Here is a 19,951-nt window from a genome sequence, read left to right as displayed (position 1 = left end):
CTAATGTGCGTGCTGCTTTAAAGGATTATATGGTAGTTCTCCACCCCGAGGCTTAACCATAACTTCCACCACCTGGTAGTTTACACCACTTTGCCACTTTCTTTCCCTCTGATCAAGCCCAGAGGGAAGGCGATCCTAGAAATTGTCACTTCCACTCACCCAAAAGGAAGACGAGACGGTCTCAAATAAAGTGTATTCAGGCTTTGATTAAGAATGTTATTGTAAAGAAATCTGCCTTCAAACACTGAGCAACGATTGCAGTGGGGGGAAACGTAGAAGGTCTTGACCAGCGCTTCCCACATGCTCTCCGGCCCATGGAAAAATTTGTTTTTCATGGAAAAAAATTAAATTGCAGAAAAGATCAGAACATTAGTAACGTGTAAATATTTAAAAGTATTTCAAAACCACTCAGGGCTTGGAGTATATTGAAGCCAGCCATATTGTTTTCCCTGTTCTTTTCTTTTAGTCCCTCCACTTTTTACCTTTCTGGCATTGTGCCTCTTGTTCTGTGACTGAGGCAAGTGCAAGTTGTCTTGGCGTTTTCGCTTGGGTGGAATGTTCGCCTTGTAGCCTCAAAAGGCAACAGGCTTTTAGAACGAATATTTTTTATTTTATTTCGGCCCGTGTGTTGTGACTATCACTTCATGTCAACACATGACGCACACAAGCTCTCATCAGGCGTGGTACACCCTGGTCTTGATGAGAGCGCTGAAAGAGAGTTCCTCCAAAGGCCTACAGTCATGTATCCAGCTGCAGTATGGCCACCACTGACCAGTCTTATTTTATTTGTATTTATTTCTATATTTGTTTTAGTTTTTGCAAGGATTATTTCTCATAATTATGTTTGTCTGGGGTGACAAGCAATTTTTCATGAGAAATATATACATACTGTATTACATGTTTCCATGTGTTTTCCCCCCTCCAATTTTCCAAATACTTTCCAAAGGGCACATCCTCAACAAACATTTTCCTATTTTAATGCCAGTATGTATATTGTCCATATTTAAAATGGCATCTTTGTCAGCCAGCGAAAAAGTTAATGGTCTTGCAGTTTCACTGATAAAAAGTTGTGTCCCCCTCCGTGATTTGAATTATGCACCCAACCTGGTCTACATAATATAGGATGGCCACCATGCCTCAGTGATGAGGTGGCAAAGGGATTTGTTGGACCGCTTTGGGTTGGTAGACCACTTTTTGGTATCATCAAAATGACCGCTTAAAAATATTTGAATACATATTTCCCACCGTAAAAAGAGCATGTGTGACTTTCACATTTAAATAATACTCAAGTAAGGGAACGCACCGTCATCAAACCATTTTAAGCTGTGATGGGGATAATTATCCCCTGACCCCAACCCTATTGAGGATTTGGGGGGCATACTTCATGGGGCAATATTTTGGAGGGCGACTGGCAGCATAACTTCCCCAAAAACAAAAAAAAAGTGTGTTTTCACTCAATAATTTCCAGTAAACCACTCTTTATAGCGCCTGTTAAAATACATGGCTTTGATCAGACAGAGACAGAAGCAAGACAGTTCAGTTTGTGTGCTCGCCATCCTCTTGAGTATATCTTTACAATCTACTTGTATTCAAAAATTCTTCCTTCACGAGGGGAATCATCCCGTCTTGATGTCTCGATGACCATGCGTTTGTGTTGTTTTGTCTTTCTGTCAGCTGGAACTTAGAACATCACTGTACCCATAAGAAGAGTCTTCGATGGCTCGCTGTCGAGTCTGCAAAAACAGCGTTGAGTTGATCTCATCATCAATATTGCCGTATTGTGACCGATGGTTCAAGGAATTCTATCAAAGACAGGTGGAAAGTGTCAATTTGCTCACCATCTGTTTATTGTCCTCCTGAAGCTGTGTGTTTACAGAGATGCACACATGCGGGTGGATGTGCTCCAACTTGATGCTGTAATGGTTGAGGGCCAAACGCTCTGTCTCCTGTATTGACGTGTGCAGAACAGACTCATCCTCATGCATCACCGATTCGGCCACAATTAGCTTCCACATCAGCTGTTTTCCACCACTCGGTTTATTGTGTGTGCTTCGCTCTATTTTTTTACAGCAGCAGGCCTGTTCTACACCAGTAAACAGGAACTTTGTGTTTGCCCCCCTACCAAATTCTTTCAAACAAAGAATCCTGTTGTTTATGTGCCTTGTGCTTCGCAATAAATAACGAGCTAGGCGACTAGCCTCTGATGTTAAGTGTGACTCTGTCTTTGTTTTCATGTGTGTTTTTATCTCTGTTCCATGCTGCAGCTGCTCCACATCTGCATTGAAGGCTGGGGTAACTGGCGCTGGTCTGAGGCTTTCAGCGTGGACAATGTGGGGACCCTGCTCAGGACCATTGAATACAAAGGCCGCACCGCCTCACTTATCATCAAGGTGGTGCGGCTTAATGGTGTCCAGAAACAGGTACGCTACATATCTGGATTCCTATACAGCGACAGGAATGTGCCACATGACCATTGTACCCGTGATTGATGACCTTAACTCATTCACCGCCATTCCCAAATTTGTTCGGGTTTTGGTTTTTCTTGCGGGGGGGTGGAGAAAATAGGTCAAGCTCCGGTCAGACCTCTGGCAATGTTTTCTCCCGCGAGGGGGCAGCATTTGCCTTTTGTACATCCGGCCCCACTTTAACTGCAGATAACTCCAAAATAAGGTCAACATAAACTTTTTTTTCTGATGAAAGAAGAGAGACTAAGGTTTCTTTCGCCGCATTGAATGTTTATGTAGTGCACTCCACTCAATCTTTTGTGGGTCCTGCAGTTTGAGTGAAAATGACAAAAACCCTGGTACTGGAGTGGACACGTTTGAACATCGTCCGGCAGTGAATGAGTTATTTTTTTAATAAAGTGTCAATTAAAAATGAATCTACATTGTTTAATATGTAGTTGTCAGACGTCAGACTATGTAGAATAGTCTGACAAATTTTCCCTTTAATGATATAATACAGCACCTCATATACAACCATTGATTTTAGCCTCTCAAACTAGAACATGAACATAGCTGCGATTTAGAAGCAGTTGCATTGTGTGGCATCCGTATTTCTAACCAAAATTCCTCACATGAAATGGGAATGATAAAACTAAATGCAAGGGAATGCAATGATATATGTGACAACAACCACTTTTATTTTATAGGAAATGATACAATACAATACATAATGCTTTATATGGCGCGTTAACAACAGCTGAAGCTGTACCAAGGCGCTTAACATTGACAACCATCATATACTGGAAAATAAAGCAGTCACAAAGACAGTAGAAAGCACTAGGGAGTAAAACTAAGATCAATCCTGAAATGAATGAATGAATGTACTGTTTCTTTGCCTCACATGTATCACTCTTAATATCACTGTCTAAGCTGTGTATTTTTCAATGTTGGTTTTTGTTGTATTTGCTACTGAGTTGACCTTTTTTAATTTTGCATTATAACAATAGACGAAACATGTAATATTGTGTGCCCACATCACAGGCAATCACAAACCAAGGAACCATCTCTGTATTTGCATTTTTAAGTCAACAGTCATGGTTCCACAAAAACAAAACAGAGTCACTGGGTTTTGAAAAAGGTAACATGTCATCAAACTATAGTGATGACACGTAAACTTGTTGACACTGTCAATGACCCAAGATCTTTCCCTCTTGTCCTCCAGACAGAACCAAGTAATCTCTTAGAATTATCATAATCTCGCAGTCTGCATCCATTTTTTTCCTATTGGATCAAATGATTGGCAAAGGGTGTTGGTTTAATACAACTCACAAATGTGCAAACTGCAAACAGCAAGGCCAGTTTAATCCCCCCTCCCTCCTGAATTTTTGGATTACCCGTTCACAAGGTACATTTTACTCTCAATTTTGGTAGGGCAGCAGAATTGTGATTAAAAAAGACAAAAAAAACCAAAAAATTCTCCAGGTTGATTCAGGAGCACCTCTTGAGAATATCTGAAGGTGACCTGCAGGTGATTACATGTATTTGTGTATCAATCTTTCCAGTCGTCAGAGAAGCTGCTAATCAATGAAGATATACACGGTGCTGATCCAGATCGGGATCTTTATGACGACTTGCTGGTGTAAACTTGTCACTATTTGCACCTATTTTTCCCTCTGCAGGTGATAATCTGTGGACGGCAGATCATGTGCAGCTATCTAACTGAGGATATTGAGCTGCGATTGGTGCAGCACTATGTTGGCCCTGATGCTCAGACAGTGGTCAAAGAACACTATGACTGCCTGGAGGCAGGGACAAAGTTGCCTTCCTATATTGTGGAAGATGCTGAACTGACAGAGTTGTGTGTGAGGGCCCGAGGAGATGACGACTGGTCCCAGGATGTGCAACTCGAGAAGAATGACAAGGGCTCCAGCAGCTCTGTTGTACAGGTAAACTGGTGGAATTTGAAAGCCTTGAAGGTCAAACATTCGCCATCATTTTTACCATACAGGTTTTAATCGTGAAACAATCTTCCTTCTCAGTTTTACACTATTCTTCTCATGAACATATTCAGACTGCTCTTTCCCTTGAGCTCGGTGTCGCAAAAAAATCCCCACATGAAGAAAAAAAACCTGAATGATCTGAACTGAGTTCCAAAGAAATTGAGTCAAGCAATCAATATATTTTGTTCCTATATTAGTAAAACAGTACCTTAATGTTTTATCTTGAACAAATCTTACCACCAGTCTTGTAAGAAAGAGATATGTGTTACAATAGAGACATTTCCAATTAACAGCAGCAAAGTTATGACAAGAAAAGAGTAGAAGAACAAAAGTATAGGGGCTGCTGAAAGGCAGCCACTCTCGTGGCACCATTTTCTTTCAGTTTTTTTTTTTTAATTTTATTTAATTCTCACCAAAGTCTAGTCATAACGGAATTGGCTGTGGGAAAGCAAATTCGAAGTAAATGCTGATTTAAACATTTTACCTGACTACAATGGTATGTATCCAAGGTACGGTACTTTTTTATGATTCGTTGTCAGCTTTCATGGCCTGGAGACACACCACAGACCTTTTAGCCTTGAAGAATGTCTCAAAACTTGAATTTTGAATGGCTCATCAGGTGCAGGAATCGACTCCTACTGTTACCTGCTACATATTGTCGATGAACACAATCTAATTGCATTGATTTTTGCTGTTGCATTGGACCACCAACTGTGTGAATAGTTTCTGGGTGGCCGCTGTGGTTAACTGTCATCGTCCCCTGAAAAATGTGTTCCATTTTTGTAGTCTGTTACACAAAGATGTCAAGAGGCCGAAAATACACTTTATGCTCACTCATAACATCACTCACTCTAAACAGGAAATATTGGCTGATATGTGGGCACGAGCAGACACTTTCACGCCACCGAATGAACACCAGATGATCTGCGCCTCACTGATATTGCCACTATAATTCCAAAATGACTTGTTCTCAGCATTTCTATTGTTTGGATATTTTATGTGCCTCTTGCTGTTCTGACTCCACTCCAGTCTCAGCTGCTGTTGCTTCTGTACAATACAGATGTACGTTCAGCATTCCGTACTGTCAATTATGAATGTTTGCTTTGGATAACCACCCACTCCCCCTTTATTCCCATGCGCTGACTACCTTTGCTATGTTGTTCATCCCAACAAGTTTAGGATCATTTTGTACGCTTGGTCTGTCCAGCTATTCCGCAAATGAAAGTTGAATTTCTTAACCACCACTTGAAATGTGCACCGACATCCCAGTGTTTAGATTGTGAGCGTTACGGACACACACACAATTAGCTGATTCAAGAAAAGAAATACGACAATCTATTACTGATATCTGCTGAGTCCAGTACACTCGATACTAGGATAGAGTGTAATCTACGAAAAATATTTTGCTTTCTTTCAGGTGCCATGTTCTGGTTGTTCTTTGCTCTTTGTCTGGTGTAATCTTATCACGATTGAGCCTGGTTCCCACATGCAGCAAAGAGTGGTGAGTGTCCCGGATTCTTACTTCAATTGTTTTGATTTTCCACATCCGAAATCTTATTGTGATTATCCAAAAGTGTGTGTTTGGTCATTGAACCTTTTATAAACTTCTTGCAGTGGGGCAATCCAGTTTTTGTATGCGCAATCAGATAATCAAAACCACAAACTTTCAACCAGTGACCTAAAGTCATGGCTTTCCTGCCTGTGTCTCTTTCTGTCAAATATTATTGTTATTATTATATGTCCACTACTGGCTGCATTAAAAATTCACTTCTGAAAATAATTTTAGAGTAATACAATACAATACAATACAATACAATACAATACAATACGATAAAAACATATTGTCAACAATCGTTGCACTTACTACCTAAAACAAAAGAAATTATTTTAATCAGTATTATCTTACTTAATTTACATGCTGTTTTTTTACATTTTTGAATACAGGGAGGCCCGGTAGTCAGGTGGGTAGCACACCGGCTTCACAGTGCAGAGGTCGCCGGTTCGCGTCCCGGTCCGGCCTCCCTGTGTGGAGTTTGCATGTTCTCCCCGGCCCCGCGTGGGTTTTCTCTGGGTCCTCCGGTTTCCTCCCACACTCCAAAAACATGCATGGCAGGAAATTGACCACTCCAAATTGTCCCTAGGTGTGAGTGTGACTGTTGTACGTCTTTGTGTGCCCTGCGATTGGCTGGCAATCAATTCAGGGTGTCCCCCGCCTCGTGCCCAAAGACAGCTAAGATAGGCTCCAGCACCCCCCCCCCCTGCCCTCCCCCGGCCCTAATGAGGAATAAGCGGTACGGAAACTGGATGGATGGATGAATACGTCTAGATGTGACTCGTTCTCTATTAAACTTATGTTTGATCCTTTTCTCAGCACTTTGTGAAATCAATTAAACAGAATAAAAAAAATCATTGCGTAACCAGCATTTTTGACAGAGTAAACTGAATTATAACATTCAAGACAATTGCTTAAATGACTGATTTCTGTTTCTGTCAGCCCTGTACTGAAAGAGTTTTCCGGGTATGAATGATGCACAGTACTGTCTCCATCTCGATTTCCTCATTCAGGTTGTTTTTAGTCCACTATTTGTCATGAGGAGCCACTTGCCAGATCCAGTAATCATCCACATACAGAAGCGAAGCCTTGGGCTGAAAGAGAGCCAGCTGGTTCTCGGCCAAGGCCACCAGGAGCCCCTGTTCAACACTGAAGCAGACCTCACGCATCACCTCACTTTTCAAGCCAGGTAAATAGTATAATTTCAGAATACTCATGGACAAAACCCATACGGCATCAACCTTCATATTATTAGGTGCGGAGAAAGAGACATTCATCTTGTTTCATATCATTGTTATCCACCAGTGTTCATGTGAATATCCAGCAACAGTCTGTGGTAGAACAAGTCAATTAGTCATGCACAAGTAAGTGTCAGGTGAGGTGTGACAGTCATGTGGGTGTATGTGTGCCTAAGTGTTTGTTCACTTGCTCAAAACATCCTGTAAGACAGAGTTTAGAGTTTACCATTGAAGGTTCTTCTGGAATTAAATATATTTGGAATCAGAATGCGCCCTAAAATAATTGACCATGTATCCGTAATTCACCTGAAGGAAACATAGTGTAATAACATCGCTGGATAATATCATCATCATACCTCATGTGTCATGTCACACATGTATAAATGTGAGTTGCTTTGCCTTTCGGTAACATTGGTGTTTATGCGTCAGTGTGGGTGGCCCCTTGGGAAATTATGACCAGATGTATACAGTGTATGGTAGCTACTCCTACCGTATTTGTCATCTGTGCATGAATAAACTGTCGTCTTTTGAGAAGGAACCGAGGGAACTTCATTCTTATGGGAGCGACTACTGATTGAGTGTAATTGACTCTCCTGAGAAAGTTTTTGTTGGGGGTTAGGAGTTGATATCTGGTCACAACTTTGTTTTGATTAGCGCTGCCTTAAAAGAACCACAGTAATAGTGAGCGTACTATCCGAGGTATATTTAGCTGCCGCTGTTGCAGATAAGTCTCCGAAAGATTCAACAAACATTTCAGTGTATTGTCCTTCTGAGTTGCAACCACAATGATCCGTGCATTTGCAGTGTCCCCTGAATAAACTGTCTCACCACATGCTTCCATGCTCCTTCCTTTGGTAGCCCAACTCACTGCATGCCTCATCCCTTTCCAGACTCACAAATACACTCGACATAAACCTCAAGCGGGAATGTACCTTTACGCGTACATGCACGCACATGTGCGCTCATGTAAAACTCGTGGATGGATTCAATTTTCTGTGTTCGGTGGTCAACGGTTCATCTTCCCTTCCTGTAATTACACATAGTTGCGGGTTATAATAGAGGGTGCTGCGGGTGCAACACAAGAGAGACAGACAGGTCTTAAACATAACCACCATGTCCTGATCAGGTCATTAAGGCAACCACAATAGAAAACCGAGGCTTACGGTCAGAAGTCTCTTCAAGTTTAACCTCCCCAGGAAGTGTTTTGAATGAAAAGCTTCCTGTCAACACCTTGTCCTTCTCCAAGAGAAGGACAAGCTCTTTCTTGTCCAGATCCATAAAATGCTATCCCTTCAGTTCTTTTTGTGTCTTTCAGAATGGATGCTCTTCATTAACAATCGTAATTCATTTGGCAGGCATCTTTACCCAATACAATTACTGCCAATCTAAATGTGCTTTGTAGAATTGGAGAATGCGTTTAACTGTGTACCCCGAGGAATCTTGTGTAGGGTGCTCCAGTAGTATGAGGTATCAACCTTTGTCAGACTTTGTTCCAGTTAGTTGGAATTTTTTCCGGTGAAGGTTCGCAAAGACTGCCATTTGTCACCAATTGCGGCATATACTCTAAAGCCTTTTATAATGCAGAATATATGGTTATTTTTGTTTTAATCTAGATGGATTTATGTTGTACTGGTATGTTTTGAAACTTTATTCATTTGTATAATACACTCTATAATGAAGGATTTCTGCAAATCATGTGAATATATACACAGTGTACAAGTACAAAGAAAAGTGCTATTCTATTTATGGGAGTTGTCTTATTCATGGAAAAAAACAGTGTGCCTTACATTCAGATGTGTCTGTGACTTTCATTGAAACTTGTCTGTTTATATTTAGCGTACACTATGTATGCTACATTCCTTTTAAGAAGTTATATTAGCAGACTGTGGGTGCCAGCTTGCGAGAAGGACCTGTACACCCCATTTCATGCATTTACCATCGTTTTCAGTGAGGATAAGGACACTTCCCATTGTGCCGTGCCCATATCCACAAGCCTCATCAAACAAATATTGGACAAGAATGGAGATGAGGACAATGTGGAGCGCATCCTTGATGATTTTTATGGTCAAAAAGCGTCTGTTGAATCATCCTGGCCCTACGTCTCCAAAGACACTGACAGGTATGGCAATTTAGTACAGTGATACCCCGGTTTACGAACCCCTTGGCTTACGAACTTTTCAGTTTACGAACGTTAAATTGATGAAAATTTTCCTCTATTCCCCGCCCCGTCTTCGGTTAAAGCGACGGGATTGGTCAAGAACGTAGCAGTGAGGGGAGGTGATTTAAACATTAAAGAGACAGGCTGACGACAGAGAGAGAGTGAGAAAATGGATAGAAGACAGTGAAGTTTGGACTCGTTTAAACTTTGATAGTTCAAAGGCAGAGTGTAGACTGCAAGAAGTCTGTTTAAGCTCTCAGTCGTACAGGATTGGTCCATCGATGAAAAGGTTTCTTCAGCCGTCATCTGTACTTCTTTGAAGGTGTCGGACATTCCTCTGTAGTTTATTCAATACATTGTAAGAATGAAAATTGCAAAGAGCAGTACATTGGGGAGACTAAACAAATTCTCAAAAAAAGACTATCAACATCGCAGGGATAATACAAGTGGGCCTCAATCGGCAGTGCATTTGCACCTAAAAACTAGCAACCACTCATTTGACGACAATGAGGTTAAAATCTTAGCGAAAGAACATAGATGGTTTGAAAGGGGAGTAAAAGATGCGATTTTCATAAAACAACTAAATCCTTCATTAAACCGGTTTGGTGGGGTGAGGTTCAATTTGGATCGTTCATACAATAGCCTGCTTAGGCAACATAAGTTTAGTAATACTGATGAGGTGATACCGGTCGAAATGGGGCAATCAGGCCAGTCGTTCGTCAGAACGACAGGAACTGTCAGTGGAGCAGCTGCAGGGAGTAGTCCTCTGCTCCCCCCAACCTGAGAGTAGGGACCTATCATAGCAGAGTCCGGCACCGCCATGTCTGGACAGTAGGGATATATACAGGGCCTAAACTACCAGTAAGACTTCAATTTGCTGACAAAGTTTCTTGGATAAGAAGCGAAACGTCCGACACCTTTAAAGAATCATTTTCATCAATGGACCACTCCTGTACGACTGAGAGCTTACACAGACGTATTGCTGCCAACTTTGGGAGAGACATCCTTCTGCTGGTACGTAACTTAGAAAAGGCCACTTTTAAATTAGCTGACTTAAAGAACAGCCTCAGATTCAATCTTAGATGTAGACAGAGCCGGTTAATTCCTAAATGCTTGAAGCAAGCACCCCTGGAACCCGGATACTTAGCCGATAAAATGCAACAAAATTATACTAGGAAAATACTACATTTGCGAATTAGGAGACTTAACATAGAGATAAAAACAAACTTATCAACGATTACAAACTGAACTTACCCACAAAATCTATCAGGAAGTGTGTGAATTTACCAAATCCGGATACATGAAGCACCACAGAAACAACAAAGAGAGACAGAAGGGTAAATTTCAAAAATTACATTTACAGAAACAATCACAGCTACTTGTAAACACGGGAAAAATTAGGTATGATTTCAAGGGAGAATTGGATCAAAAATTTGTCAGACAGAAATCTCTCAGAGACAGAAAAGGCGGTACTAACCAAAGGTTTAAATTTCTCAGTAACTCCTAAAACAATACCTACAATAGTCTACATCACAGCTACTGAATCGGCTATTAAAAATAACAAACTTTCGTATGCAGAGGCAGATGATCTTCGCATTAAAATATCAGCCCTTCTTAGATGTGCCAAACCACCTCCGTCCAACATAACATTAGAAGAGAGAAAGGTGTTAACTACTCACACACACACAGACAAGGGCAGATGTACACTGCTTCTCAACACATTGGATTATGAAGACAAAATAAATAGATTAATCAGTGATTCTTCCACTTATGAGCAACTGAAAAGGGACCCTTCCAATAGATACAAGAAAGAAATGATAGACTGTCTCCAAAAGTTAGAGAAAGGAAAACATATAGACAAACAGATGTATTTTAGATTATACCCAGGGGAGGCCACACCATGCATCTATGGCCTGCCAAAAATACATAAAGAAGGGTTCCCCCTCAGACCCATTGTTTGTAGCATTGACTCCTCTACATACAATGTAGCCAAATATTTAAAAACTAGTTGGTTGGTAACACAGAATATCACGTAGAGAACACCACCGGGTTTGTAGAGAGGATCAAAGACCTCATATTGGAACCTTAGAAAAGCAGCTAGCAGGGGACAGTGTGAGTGAGGCTATTATCGCCAAGAAAGCACGGCAACTTTACTCGGATATAATCAAGAGGCAACCTGGAAGTTTGTCATCCATTCAATCAAGCCATCAACAACCATCACAAAGGTAATTAAAACCACTTTATTATACCGTACAGTTTATTTCTTTAATTATAATACCATACCACATTTATTATACATAAAATAAGGTATATTTTGTGTAGTTTTAAGGCTTAGAAAATTAGAAAGTAGAAAATTATATTTTATGGGGAGCTGGGAACGGATTATTCTCATTTTAATGGTTTCCCATGGGAAATTATTTTTTGGGATACACACTTTTCGCCTTACACACTCTCTCTGGGAACCAATTAAGTTCATAAGCCAAGGTATCACTGTATCTCCCTCTTCAGTGTCCTGTGGGCATATTACCTTCTGCAGCAATACATTACATACAAAAAAATATGAGTTATGTTTACACTTGAACAGCTTTCTTCATTCTAATATATTCAGTTTAAAAACCGCAAAAAAAAAAACAGTATGTAGAAAATAACCACTGAACAATGGTTGTCATGTTACACCGGTTACATTTGAGGACAACGTGGACCCCACTATTTTTTTAGATGTTCACTTTGCAAAATACGAAGTGCCTGCAGCTGAACTGTGCCCCCTTCAAATTTTGCTGACTCACGTGCAAAACTACGCTGAAGAAATATTGCGTATAACTAGTTTGAACAAAAAAAAATGTGGTTTCATTGTATGAGTATTACAAATAAAACTGGACGCCGTGCTTGACAAATAGCTTACTCTGTCATTATAGAAAAAAAAGATCTATGTTTTTTATGATACGATTATATTTTACAGTGAACCCATTCAACTACTAGTTCAACTTAATAACCTTTTTTCAGTGGAATCATACAATATATGACAGAAGGATACATGCACATTATGAACAGCGTGGGACTCGGTTTAACAGTGTTGTTTTGCAATGCCTTATTGACACTTTATTGGTAACAAGTGTTTTGCAAAATGACACATTTGGTATAAAGGGCTCTTAATTACATGGGTGTGTTGGCATGTCACGAATAGGAAGCTCTTCAATATAAACATAAACCTGCTTGTATATACTAGTTGCTCCATGTACAGCACTTTGGATGCAGCTTGAACTGTTTGATGAATACTGTACAGTTTATTGAGTTGACTTAAAAGTCCATTCACACAAACAACAGCACAAATCTCAGTAAGTTTCTTCATATTATCTCTGCGATATATAGCCGACATTGCAAGCAGGGAAGTCTAGTAATTGTGAAGGGGGAAAAATACTGACAGTGAAATTGATCAGCGTTTGAATCGGAATCATCTTTATTGCATGGCATTTTAATTCTCTGAATGTTTTCATTTTCTCCTCATTGGACTCTGCAGTCATCCACGAGCCATACATTTGGCTGACCTTCAATGCAAGGCCAGTCTATCAATTAAACCTGAACATGCAAAACAAAAACAAAATAAAAAAATAGTACAGTACTGTATAAAATAAAGGTGAACTACACTGGAAGTATGGAGCTAACTAGCTCAGAAGACGTGTGTTTTTCTTCAGTGCTCATTACGATTCACAGGACTGTGATTACAATGAAGTGACTGTGCTTTTTTGTTTTTTAACTGACATCAGAAAAACGTTTTATAGCATCTAAAATACCCAAAACACAAAGTATGATATTTTTATTCAAATGCAAAACACCAATAAAAATGACTTAAAGTGTCCAAAATCTGCAAAAAAATTGAGCTGCGAATTGGGCATTTTCAGGAAGTCCCTCCCCCAGTTTGTGACGTCACGCCAAGACGTCTTGCATTGCCAGTGAATCCAAACAATGGCTTCAGATTCGGAGAATATGCTTTCTTGTTACACATCCAGTTATGAATACGATTCAAATAGTTCTGAAGAGGAAAGCATACATGTTGGCAATCGATTAAAGAATTTATTTGTGCCATTTTGAGGCAACATTGGGGGGGAAATCTCTCACCCAAAAAAAGAGGCGCAAAATGGCGATTCCTGTGGCCACCGCCGTTTCCACAGGCTGATAAATTCCTTATATGGCGCTTGGACGCCCTCTTCTGGCCTTCTGGCGGCTTTTGGGTGCAACACGAGGTCCCCAGACCAAACAAGTACAGCAAAATACATTGACGTGATGGAAGGACCGCTACAATGCGTATTTTTTTACGGTCAGGGGCGGTCCTTTAGTGATGTCATGTACGGACTCGTCACCAACTCAAAAACAAGACTTCCTGAATAATCAGCGTGAGTCTTAAAATGTAAAATATAGCTATATGCGGTGGAATCTTTGTAAAATACGCTCAGTAGAAGTCATTTGAAGCCATCTTACAAATTATGGACGCAACTTGTCCAGAGACATCAGTTGTCCTTTAAGCCTGTTTGATGTTGATGTATTTTCCATGTTTGTCATCTACATGCATGTTAAGTCTCACGATTTGTTTGGGATACTCCCGATGTTTCTTCACACCTCACTCGAATAACCGCTTGTGCCGGTATTGCTACTTATTTGAAAACGTTTCTAACATAGCAAGTGGACGGGAGAACTGTCTCCTTTAGTGTTGGTATTTACATTAAATAGTTTAGTTCCTAACTACTAACTAAACTAAACTGACAGTGACATTAGTTTATATGAGCTGCATTGCGTGTCTGTAGCTTTGTCTGTCTCTATTTTGTTGTTATTTATTTTTTTGTGTCTGTGAGAAGAAGTCAATGAGTCATGGCGCTGCAGCTTACCCAATTCAACACTGAATTGGCATGATTGTGTCATCTGGCTAAGATCACTGCAGAGTCATTAATGTCGCCAGTAATACAGGTTCCCTTATGCTGAAAGCTCGCATATCAATTTATTACTACGCGTAACAATATGAATACCCTCATGTTCCTTGTGTTTCACTGAATCACTGCCTGCTTCTATTTATCGAATTATGTCAACTACTCATTAGCTTCAGTAGTAAAATGAAATTGTATTTGGCTGGAGTAAATTGAAAAGCTGTACTTCCACTACTGCCTCTAACAGGTCAGTGCCAGAGCCCCTTGCACAGTGGGATAGTCCCATGCAGGTAAAGTTATCGTGTTGGAAATCGGGCCTGAGCACCTTGCTGGTGGAGTTGTTGCCTTGGGCCCTGTTGGCTAATCACTCCCAGTGGGATCTTTGGCTTTTTGAGGGAGAGACCATTGTGCTCCAGATACCAGCTGGCAAGGTTATAGTACCGCCCAATTTCAAGGTACACAGGCATCCACAGCATGCACCTTTTAGACAAAATGGACGGCCACCTCTTTTCATTAATGTGCTGTCGTTTGTGGCTCTGATGAAGGAACCTTTCCAAATTGGTGTCTACTGGCCTCAAACAAATACTGTCCATAAGTCTACAGCCATGAAACTGGTCCATGATCTAACCTCACCACGATGGAAGGAAGGCACGGATTCAGAAGTGATAACCTTGGATGAGGAAGGATATGTAGAGGCTAGCATCACCCTGGGAGCTCTTCCTGGCAGACAAAAGGTGAGGGACCTGATTATTCGCTTTCACGCCTTGTATGTATGAGCTGCTAAACTCATACAAAATATGCATCTGTCACTGATCAACTGTAATGCTGCAAGTATTTGGCAAATAATGTTCATTGATAAACCTAAAATGCTAAATTCGAAATACGTTTACCGGACCGTTAATTAGGTACACCCATACAAGTTTAAGATTTGAGATGCCTTCAAAATCCATCCTGGCTTTTTTAATATTTATTTTATTGTTATTGTTATATATTATTTATTGTTTATCTTTATTGTTTATTCAATGTGTAATTGAAGTTGGTACTGTTTGGATCTTGCAATTAGGTTCGATGCAAGTGTAAGTTTCACTTCTTCATATTGTCACATTTCTATCTGACAATCAAAACCATTCTTACCTTTACCTAAGTTAGTCAGACATCCAGCTGCCACTCGGAGGACTGCAGCGTTCATTTTCAGTCAAAGAAATCTGACATTTCAGGGTCAGTTCAGCCTTAGTACCTCATTTATCTTCCAATGACGCAGGTGAACAGTCTGTTCAGGTCTGTCTCAATATCGAACAGACCTGCATTGAATGCCATACTAAAAACAAGTAAATATAATGTTTATGTACTGTATTTTTTGTAAACATTTTATCGCTAATACAGGATCTGTCATTTTATTCTTAGCTATGTCAGTTCTGTGTGTCATCCACGGTGAAACATGGCATCCAGATTCTCCAGATAGAGGACAGAACAATCCTTGTCAACAGCTCTCCTTACACAATACACTTCAGGCCTCTGCTGACTGACCACAGGCTGGGAAGTGATAACCAGGTAATAATAAGCTTGAATGTGTTTCCGTGCCTCAACATGGGAATTTCCATTTTCTAAATAGAAAAGCAACACATGGAAGACAGCAAAACAAAGAGTCATTTTATCTTGAGGAGCGACAACTCAATTCATAAAATGCTTTAACGCAAGAGCAAAGTTCATGCAAGACCAAAATGTGTTTGTCTGTGAATGGCGCTGCTTTAGGTCTGTCCTGTTCTACTAAAGTTTGCACGTACAGTAAATACACTGCGTGCATTACTCACGCACACCCAGGCACGACCACACAAATGGATTAGAAGGACACAGCAAGCCATTTTCCATCCGATCATTTTGCTCCCCCTCTCTGCTTCCACTCTTCTCACCATGAGTCAACTCCACTTTGTACGGGTATTAGACTAACATCCAGAATTGGATGCAGGTTCCCTTTTTGCTTTCATCTGCTGCTTGTCCCCAAAGAGACCAACAAGTCTGTGATGTCATTTTACAAGCGTTCAGATCTCCCGAAAGAAAAATCCCAACTGGTGCCAGTTGCCACGAAAGTGCCTACTAAAATCCTAAAAACAAATGCCTTACGTGTAACAACAAAGTGGGTGCAAATGTTGAAAGCATTACAGAACCGTATTGAGTGTTCTTCATCTCTTGGGGTATTGGTGGCTTTTAAATGAGCCCAACACTAGTGAGTTACCAAATTAACACAAAGCATATTTGGAAGGAGATAAAATAAATGATCGTGAAGTTTCAACCGCAACCATACGCATCCCCAGTTCCAGACACATCTACACCTGCAGCACAGTATTCTCATCCAGTTTTCACTTTTTTTCTTCCATGTTTCTTAACTTTCCATGTGACTTCTGTCGCACCGGTTGTGATGATAGACAAATGTAGTTCAAATTGTTGATACATTCTTTGTTCTTTGCACAGGCCCTTGACATACCAGAGACGACGGCATTCGACTTGGCTCCCTCTGAACCGTCATCTGTGAGCAAATCTTGCTCTCTGCCATGCTGGGATCATCTTCAAACCAGCAATCAGGGGAAAATGGAGTTCCCCTTGCCAGTGAAATGCATGCTTTTCAGTTCATCATCAAGGCCTGATGCCAGACATGGGCCTACAGCATGGAGCCTCCCCGCTCTCATCCGACCCGATTTCCTACGGCAGAGCGTGTCGGTTCCTGGTGAAACAAGCTCTGAGGGTGGCCCGATCAGCAGGTGGGTTTGTTGTATCGCAGACTTTGTGGCAGCAACAGTCAATTTAGAGCAGGGTAAAAGACTAAAAAAAAGGAGGAGTTGAGCGGTTAGTAGCTTGCAGTGGCGGTCCGTGCATTTCACACCTAGGCCTTCAGTGAAGTCCTGCTTAGTCCGACTTGAACAAATATCCCTCGTAATACCATAATTTATGACACAATTTATGATAATGATGTCTGATTATGTTAGGCCAGCAGAGAAGGCCTTGCTGGCTTTGACGGCCCACCACTGGTAGCTTGCTAAGCTAGTATAATGTAATGAGGGAGGAAACTCCCTCTGCAGTTCCTGAGCTTGTCTGGATCCATCTCAGCTTGTCCCATATTTTCCCATTAACGTTACCATTTCTTCAGACTGGCTACTTTTCCTTCTGTTACAACTTTGTCCATGTATGGTTCTTGGTGGGGCTACAAGAGACTGTGATTATATTTATCATGGATTTGTTTACTTTTATTCGTATTTTCCAGGGCCCTGGTCTTGACGTACCAGGAGCACCTCGGAGTGACATATCTTACTCTAAATGAAGATCCTTGCCCTCCAATGTTGGTTCACAACAAATGTCCTATCCAACTTTTGCTTAAGGAGAATGTCAAAGGTGAGAAGGAAAGAGTCTATTTGACTCTCCCCCGTCTTCTCATCTCCTTTTTGGATTGTGGAACTATTCCTACAATAGTTTAACTTCATCTTTTACAGAGACTCCAAGTGCTGAGGTGTACTGCTGTCTTCTTCCTGCAAATGGCTCTGTGCACCATGAGCTCTACCATCACTTTTCTAGTTTCCCTGACTGCAGGCAGAGAGAGGCAATGCCCACGCTGTTGCTAAAAACCACAACAGATGTTGGCAGCACAGACTGGACTGACCCAATTGACATCAATTGCCCTGGTACTCAGGTAAAATGTTCTTCAATTCTAGATGTATTGATTTGTTCTCCTTACACTGTTTTGGGGGTACATACTTGGTAAAGATCATGAACAATGACAGGATGTAAGGCTGCCGATAATGCGCGTGTGCAAAAATATGTGTAAAATGGATGAATATTTTAATTTTGATCGGAGCGATTACTTTAACAACCTAATCTTTCTTTTTCATTTCTAGGTTGCAGGAGTTTAGAACTGTTCTGAGAGCTTAATAATTTAGATGTGTAGATCTAACCAAAATGTTGGACACAACAGACTCCAAATGGTCCAGTACAGTTCCACTCCACTGAAAACTACAATGATAAACATCTTATTTAAGTCATACCTTTTTGACAGTGTCGATACAACACTGAGCATTATCACCCCTATAAAAGCTCGACTATTTGATACAGTACTGGATTTGGGTGTCATTAAATTGTGCAAGTGGTCACACGCTTAGATTATACAGTAGACGAGGATCTTAATGAGCATTCAAATGTTTCAACGTTAGTCTAAGCAGTGTGATCAGCTGGTCAGGGAATAGAGTAGTCAGGAAAGTATGTAATGTTTAGTGTTGTGTCTAGCCAGCCACAGGTTGGGGTTGAGGCTGCGGCCGTGCATCTCTTGTTACTGTGAGGTCCTCATCTGACCTCTGTGGTATGGGTTAGAAGCCAAAGTTCAGGCTTGTTATGACTGCTGAGTGAAGTGTTCAGTGGGCTCTTCGTCTTGTCACATGAGGAGTTGATCATGTTGATCTTGCAGCAGTGGAGGCTAAAATCTGAGCACACATCTGTCAAAAGGATTTTGGGGGTAGCTATGAATCTGTTAGTTCTTTCCAACAGTAAAAATCTGTTTATTTTGTTTACTTTACTGTCAACAGGGATGACAACCTCAAATAGTATCGTGTTTTATGCGCCTTTGCTAGTCTGAGTGCCGCTTTCCCATTAATATTATAATTGTGGAATACGGGTTAAGGAGCTAAATACATCCGTTCTTACTCATGTCACTAGTGCAGTCATTGGTTCACTCTCTGTCAACTGAAAATGACATCACAGTTGTTCAAGGCTCAGGTAACCAGCAATCACGGTTAATCTGTTTTCTGAAGCGGAGCCATGTCATCCTCAAGTTCAACATGAATTACAATGCTTTATTTAGATTGGATTGGATTGGATTTGCCTTTATTAGTCTCGCAGTGGAGAAATTTACATTGGATTGGATTGGATTTGCCTTTATTAGTCTCGCAGTGGAGAAATTTACATTGGATTGGATTGGATTTGCCTTTATTAGTCTCGCAGTGGAGAAATTTACATTTCACAGCAGCAAAGTTATGAAAGGAATGAAAGTAGGAAAGCAAAATACAGGAGCTGATAGAAAGGCAGCCACTGTCGCGCCGCCGTCTTGAAGTCAAAAGAACAAAAAAAACTAAATAACAAATAACATGAGAACACAAAGACACAGAGTCATTCATTCTTAAGCACTTTCTGTACCCTCTTTGTTACACGAAGCAGTTCTAGATGAAAGAGAGGATCAAAGTGTACTTTTCAGTAGTGAATCAGGGACGTCATGGTGGAATGTGCACGTCGACTACAAGCTAAATGTTGAAAGCAAACACGCAGCTGTAGCATCCATTGACGAAAAGAGATTGTCTCACATCTCCTGTCCCGCATAAATCCGCTTCAATTCCAAGCCGCGACAGGTCCACATACGCATCTGTGCTCTGCGCTGACGCTCCTTCTTATCTTGGGCTCCTCTAGCCATGCATCCATCCAGCCGCAGACTGTCCAACAACACTGACCTTTCCGCTGAACAAAGCGGGGCTGTGAAGATGCTGCCCATTACAGGCGCAAAAAAGCACAATGTCCCCTTTGGTGTCCAGCAATGATAGTCAAATGGCAGCGACATTCCTCCCTTTCAAAAACAGTACTGGCATATTCATGCTGCTGAAAAGGCGCAACCGC

At 40.9% G+C, this 19,951-nt stretch overlaps 1 protein-coding gene across 1 annotated transcript in view; it reads left to right on the top strand.

Moving 5' to 3' along the window:
- Positions 1–19,951, top strand: part of vps13b (vacuolar protein sorting 13 homolog B) — a 378,602-nt gene that overhangs the window by 339,478 nt on the left and 19,173 nt on the right. The window contains 11 exon segments of the mRNA XM_088999785.1: positions 2,265–2,420; positions 4,124–4,390; positions 5,862–5,945; positions 7,010–7,185; positions 9,183–9,353; positions 14,556–14,763; positions 14,854–15,042; positions 15,713–15,859; positions 16,778–17,064; positions 17,565–17,692; positions 17,791–17,987. Coding sequence (XP_088855911.1) covers positions 2,265–2,420; positions 4,124–4,390; positions 5,862–5,945; positions 7,010–7,185; positions 9,183–9,353; positions 14,556–14,763; positions 14,854–15,042; positions 15,713–15,859; positions 16,778–17,064; positions 17,565–17,692; positions 17,791–17,987 — 2,010 coding nt within the window.

Source organism: Hippocampus bargibanti, linkage group LG06, assembly GCF_051943395.1.
Source record: "Hippocampus bargibanti isolate YZ-2025 linkage group LG06, ASM5194339v1, whole genome shotgun sequence".
Lineage (NCBI taxonomy): Eukaryota > Metazoa > Chordata > Actinopteri > Syngnathiformes > Syngnathidae > Hippocampus > Hippocampus bargibanti.
This window is presented reverse-complemented; position numbering and strand designations above follow the sequence as displayed.